Genomic DNA, 6,508 nt, shown 5'->3' with positions numbered 1-6,508 from the left:
CTGGATACCGAACAAAGAAATGCACCAGCTTATATGCTTTCGGGGTAGGGGAGGAGAAATGGGAGTCCCTCTTTGTGGCAACCAATGGAACCTTGACACTTGGGAGATAAGGGGAAGGGTTGCAAGCCTTGAACCAGTTAGGGGATAGGGGAGGGATAACACAGTGGCGGGAAGAGGGGAAAAGGTAACATGTGACCAAGGGGAACTTATGAATTTCAATTAAGGGGGGGTGTACAGAACATACAACATTGTGCAGAACATACAATATAGGACCCACCAGCCTTTCATCTTTTCCACATATCTAAATCCTTCCTACTTGGTAAACCACCCATGTATCTTTCAACTTCTCTCTGCCTCAAAACCCTCTTTCCTATATCCTTCTTTCAGCACCCTCTCCTTCTTTTCCTTGTCACAGTCCTTCACAGCACCTGCTTGTTCCTGCTTACACTGTCCCAACTTTCTTTGTGGAGTCCAACTGAGGTTTAACATACTGAAATGGGGAAAGTCCAACCATCCACACCACCACATCTCCCCCTTTTCTTTTATTTTTGACCCTGTGAGTTCTATCTCAGATATCCGAATTGAGGGGGGTCCACCAGGTGTTCAGAACGTGGGTATGATTCTGCAAACCACTGCTGTTGAGTAGGCCATTGTTCTCGAGGAAAGCTGCGCACTTCTTCCACGATGATTTCAAGCTGTTCAGCCTGCTCGTCCTCATCAACGAAGCTTTCCTCCTCTTCCTTGAACACTTCTGGGCCTACTTCAACGGCTACTCGGTGGACTTCAGCTTTGAGTGGTGATGTGGAGGAAGAAATCAAATTCTGCAACATCTTTTTCATTAGTCCAAGGCTGGCAATAGCAACAAAAAGCACAAAAACAATTAACAGAACAGTTCTAAGAATCGATCCCGTCCAACCCGAGATCCCCCATTCCTTGAACAAATTACTGAGCCAGTCCCCGTATTCTTGCTTGATGTCTCCTATCATGTTTTCCATTTGTTTGAGTGCCTCGCGAGTCCCCTTGGCCCTAGATGTCAAATTAAAGCAGCAGAGCCCCTCAAACTCCTCACACGAGTGACCGTGGAGGAGCAGGAGGTAATCGATGGCTGCACGATTCTGGAGGGTTGCCTGCCTCGTAATTTCCTCATCTTTCAGGAGGTTTGATAGGGCCCTAGAAGTCAAACGGGATTGCTTAGCTACCCAACATTCCAAATGGCCTAATTCTCCGAGGGTCTTAGCAATGGCGACCCACGGCGCAAATACTGTGATTGCGATGCCTTTAGATCTGCTCCAATGGATAATTTCCTCATCGCAATCGTCTGCCAATTTTTTGAGAGAGTAGTCTTCTCTCTTCTTTCTAGAGTGTGCCAATAGATGTGCACCATTTGTAGAATTTTGTGTAACCCAATCCAAAATTTGTGATTTGTTGGGTGAAAACAATCCGAGGGTCCCAAAGGTGCACGGGCCTCCGGAGAGGTGAGAGGGGATACCTGCCCATGCGTGGTCTCCGCAAATCAAGAATGTTCCCCTAGGAAGCTGGCGGGGATGGGCAAAGACTTGGGCTGATTTTTGGGGAGGGATTGGAGGATAACTAAAGGACACAGCGTTACACCAATGAGTATTAAAATGGGCTTTGGAGGAGACAAAATGACGGTGGTGACGCTGGACGTGGTCGTTACGGATATGAAAACAAGATTCGGCTCTGGCGGAACCTAGAAGCTCCAGCTCCTGAGGCTCGTTTTCTAACTTTGGAAGACTTTTAATATAATTGTACCACGCGACGATGTAATGGGCATGCTTTAGGTTATGCTCCATTTTAGCAGCTTCTTGTCTAAGTTTTTGAGCATAACCTAGAAGCATCTTGGGCATCTCACGATCTTTAAATGGGATCCCCACGAGGCAGGATGCCATGGGATTCGCGGCACTCGCTTGGTTGAGACATATGTGGTCTTGGCCCAGTGATTTGGCCAAGACAGCCCAGACGTTCTGTTGCGGCTGGGGGACGAGCCACGCCTGGGCGATGGTCAGGAGACTGGCGAAGAGGACGGCTGAACTGATGGCAGTCTTGGCGCTCATGGTTGGACGGATCTAAACAGAAACTCAGAAAAACAAATCGTTACAAAGTGGGAAATCACAGAAAAAGGGGTCCTCCCAGCCTTCTGACTGCTCCTCCTCTTCCTCTGAGTCACTGGACTCACGCCTTCTGCGGCGGAGAGCCGCGGAGGCGACTTGAGGCTTTTCGTTTTCTCGGACTTTTGTTTTTCTTTCGATATAAGGCTTTACCCATCTGGAGGGTATCCACTTCGGCCCAGCATCAGTGGAGACGCAGGCGTACCCGCGCCCCCACGTCAAAAGCGTCAGTGGACCCTCCACTTTCCCTGTTTCGGGAAACCTTACGGTCACCGGCGGATGCTGCTCACTCAGGTCCCAGTCGCGGTTGCTATTGAAATGCCGCACAACGGGCGGATCTGGTTTTTCATAAGAACAATTTAGGAAATTTAACACATAAAGTGCCCTTGCCAATCTGATTGATGGAGTTTCAACCTTCAGGACTGGTCTTTGCTGTTGAAGGACCCGTTTGACGTTCTGATGGGTCCTTTCAACAATGGCCTGACCCGTGGGGGAGTGAGGGATGCCCGTTTTATGCTCAACTCCCCATTGCTGCAGGAAATCTGCAAGCTCCCTGGAAGTATACGCAGGGCCATTATCTGTTTTAATTTCCTTGGGGATGCCCATGAAAGAGAAGGCCTGAATGAGGTGTTGGATGACGTGGGAGGCCTTCTCCCCTGCGTGTGCGGAGGCATAGACTACACCCGAGAAGGTATCAACGGACACATGCACGTACCGGAGCCTCCCGAACGCCGCCACATGGGTGACGTCGGTCTGCCAGATTTCACAACTTCCCAGCCCTCTGGGATTGACTCCGGCGTGCATGGTCGGCACGGAGTGGGATTGACACGATGGGCACGAAGCCACAATCGCCCTGGCCTGTTGCCGGGTGATACGAAATCGGCGGACCAGGGCTGGTGCATTCTGATGGAACAAAGCATGGCTGAGCTGTGCCTGTTGAAATATGTCAGGCAGTGGGGTCTTTGTCACAGGAGCAGCGAGAGCATCTGCTCTCCTGTTGCCCTCTGCAACAAACCCTGGCAAATCGGTGTGCGACCTTGTGTGCATCACGTAGAAGGGGTGCTCTCGGTGGGACACAAGCTTTATAAGCTTCGAGAGCTGCGCATAAAGCGCGTCGTTGGAAACCTGCTGTAATACTGCCTGATCAGCTCTGGACACTACCCCTGTAACATAGGCAGAGTCGGTAACTATGTTTAGCGGTCCGGGAAATCTCTCTAATGCCCTGACGACTGCGGCCAACTCAGCGACTTGAGGCGAACCCTCAACGATTTCAACATCACTGTCCCACTGCTGAGTTTCGGGATCCTCCCAGGTCATCACTGACCTGTGAGAAGCCCCGGACGCGTCTGTAAAAACGGTCAAGGCCTGGAGTGGTTTTACACTTCGGACACTCCTCAATGCCAATTCAAAATTTCCATCCAGATTGAACAATTTGTGGGCCGGCCGATGAATTGAAATTTGGCCCGTAAAAGAGTCCAGAGCGAATTGTAGAGCTTCATTATTTTGAAGCAGAGTTTCCAACATGGGTTTGGTGATCTGGCCCGAGGATAATTTGATGGGGAGATGGATGCACTCAAAGTCACAACCGGCCAACTCGCAAAGGCGCGTACGTGCCTTGCGGATCAGCTCAGCCATGATTTCTTGTGGCCTCGTAAGTCTCTTGGGCCGGTGGTGGCTAAGAAAGACCCACTCTATGATCAGCAGTGGATCTCTCCCCCCGTGGCCCTTGGTGTCATGCTGTGTGGTGTTCGAATCCCACTGAAAAATGACCCCAAAAAGATGCGGGAGCTTACCCAGCACCACGAACCGAAAGGGTAAGCCGGGGTCACATCTGTGCGCCTGGCGTGATGACAACGCCTGTTGTACCTTCTCCAGTGCTTTCCTTGCCTCCGCGGTGAGCGCCCTGGGAGAGCTAAGCTCATCTCCCCCCTTCAATAAATCGAAGAGGGGTGCTAGGTCCTCCGTGGAGAGACCCAGCCAGGGCCTCACCCAATTCAACTCTCCGCAGAGTCGATGGACATCCGCAAGGGTCCGGACTGATGTCCGGATAGCCAATTTTTGGGGAACAATGGTCCGCCGTCCGATTTCCAGCCCCAGGTATTTCCAGGGTGGCATCCGCTGAATCTTCTCTGCTTGCAGCTCAAACCCTGCAGCAACTAACAAATCTGTTACGCGTGTGAGGACTCTATCCAGTTCGCTTGTTGTTGGGGCGCAAATGAGGATATCATCCATGTAATGGTGGATGATAACCTCCTCCGCGGCTGCGCGCACAGGACGCAGCAAGGAAGAGACGTACAGCTGGCACATCACCGGGGAGTTCTTCATACCTTGGGGAAGAGCCCTCCAGTGATACCTCTTCCTTGGGGCCGCTCGGTTGATGGTAGGCACCGAGAAGGCAAAACGCGGTGCGTCATCCGGATGTAGGGGAATTTGGAAGAAGCAATCCTTCAGATCAATAACTGCCAGATTCCAATTTCGGGGCAGCATGGCAGGGGATGGCATTCCTGGTTGGAGGGATCCCATGTCCTCTATAACGTTATTAATTTGTCGAAGGTCGTGAAGGAGGCGCCAGCGCCTTCCGTCACTCTTTCGAATGACGAAGACGGGCGAGTTCCAGGGGGAATTCGTTTCCACGATATTACCCTTCTGTAACTGCTCCTCCACGAGCTCCTCGAGCGCCTTTAATTTCTCCTTGGATAGCGGCCACTGGTCAACCCACACTGGATTATCCGTTTTCCAATTCAGTTTGAGGATTGGGCGCTCCTCAGTGACCGCTAGGCAAAAAACCTGAGGGGGGTCTGGGATACTAATTGTGACCCCCCATTGGGACATGAGCTCCCTACCAAGCAGGGGCCGTTCATATTTGCAAACGAAAGGGCGCGTATATGCCAATTGCCCTTTCGGCCCCGTGAATTTCACCATGCGCGCTGATCTCTTAGCCGATTGAAAACCCCCTACTCCGGAGATATTCGCCGGCGCGTCCTCCAAGGCCCAATGTGACGGCCACTCCCGGGTGGGAATGACCGTGACATCCGCTCCTGTGTCAAAAAGAAGACCTTTATTAACGGACTCATCCCCAATGGACATCGTACATCGTATTATAGGTTTTTCTTCTGTGATCCGATGCACTGCGTTGACTGAAAGTGGCCTTTCCTCAGGGTAAACCTGATACTGATCTGGCCTGGTGTGTGGAATTGCCTGGGCCACTATTTGTCCCTTTGGGTGGAAAGCTGGGGGATGAGTGGAACGCAGCCAGACATTGAGGAACCTGGGGTCACCCTTATAGGTCCCCGGGTATACCTCAATGTCTTGCGGAGTGTATTTACAGTCCCCAACAACAATGAACTTACCTTTCCTTTGAAACGGCCAGTCCAGAAGGTCTTCGCAATCCACGCGAACTGGGTACCAGCTGGTATCTCTGAGGTGCGCACTGTGAGTGAGCCTCAACCTGTAAGGTTTACAAAATGGTGTTAACGTCAAGTCCGGGAAAGTTCCCTCCTGGGAAGGGTAAAGGAAATGCCAGTCCGAGATAGTTGTCTTGGTCCAGTGACCCCCAAAGGCGTTGACTGCCTTCTCTTCTGCACTGCCCACCCTGTTGGGGTCATCATGCCGGGTGGGCCCGCACTCCCCCCCTAGTTTTTTGAAATATGTTGGGAGTCTTCCTGCTGCGGCCGAGGCTTTGCCAGCAAGTTATGCGGGCATTGGCTCACAAAATGCCCTTTTTCATGGCAGAGGTAGCACTCGACCCGTGCTCTGGCTGGGTTCGACGCTGCCAGCTTGCGAGCCTGTGGGCGACGAAGAGTCGCATCTTCCGCAGCATGCACCTGCCGAGTTCCCTGCTTGCTTGCGGTGGTCATATGTTGAAGCAGGAAAGGGACCTTTTGCTGGCAAACTTGCAGCATCACCTGTAGAGTCCGTGGGGGTTCTGGAGGGAGACTTAAAATCGCTTGTTTGCACACATTATTAGCATTAGCAAAAACAATCTCCTCCAAAATTCTCTTACGGGCAAGCCCGTCCGTTACTTGTATTTCTAAAGCCCTAGTCATCTTGTCCACGAAATCTACAAATGATTCTGTGTCCCCTTGCCTAATCTGGGTGAATGGCGGCAGGGGTGCACGAGGCTGCATCGTGAAAAAGGCTTTGCAGGCCAGGTCTCGCACCCTAGGCAAAACTGCTGGTGGAATGAGCAGTGCCTGAATTTGAGGGGACTCGAAGGAACCTTCTCCTCCCAGCAATTCAACAGTAAGGGGATTACCTCCCTCATCAATTGCTGGGAGTGGCAGGTGCGGCAGCTCTTCCCGCAGGGCTTGCCTAAATGCAGCAAGCCATAATTCAAATTCAGCCGGTGTCATCAGGCAAGAAAATAATTGCTTTAAGTC

General features: G+C 51.6%; 1 protein-coding gene across 1 annotated transcript; it reads right to left on the bottom strand.

Annotated features, from left to right (window-relative positions):
- Positions 1–401: 401 nt before the first annotated feature.
- On the bottom strand, positions 402–5,757 carry LOC134565332 (uncharacterized). Its single transcript, XM_063424853.1, has 2 exons — positions 5,480–5,757; positions 402–2,087 (listed from the first exon to the last, which is right to left on the bottom strand). The coding sequence occupies exon 2, from the start codon at positions 2,073–2,075 to the stop codon at positions 564–566; it is 1,512 nt and encodes a 503-aa protein (XP_063280923.1). The 5' UTR covers positions 2,076–2,087; positions 5,480–5,757; the 3' UTR covers positions 402–563.
- Between the last annotated feature and the right edge of the window lie 751 nt (positions 5,758–6,508).

This window comes from Prinia subflava, unplaced genomic scaffold, assembly GCF_021018805.1.
Source record: "Prinia subflava isolate CZ2003 ecotype Zambia unplaced genomic scaffold, Cam_Psub_1.2 scaffold_233_NEW, whole genome shotgun sequence".
Lineage (NCBI taxonomy): Eukaryota > Metazoa > Chordata > Aves > Passeriformes > Cisticolidae > Prinia > Prinia subflava.
Note: the sequence above shows the minus strand (reverse complement) of the source record. Positions and strands in the feature narration are given on the sequence as shown.

Coding starts and splice junctions, on each gene's coding strand:
- LOC134565332 (XM_063424853.1), bottom strand. CDS start 2,075: ATGAGCGCCAAGACTGCCATCAGTTCAGCCGTCCTCTTCGCCAGTCTC.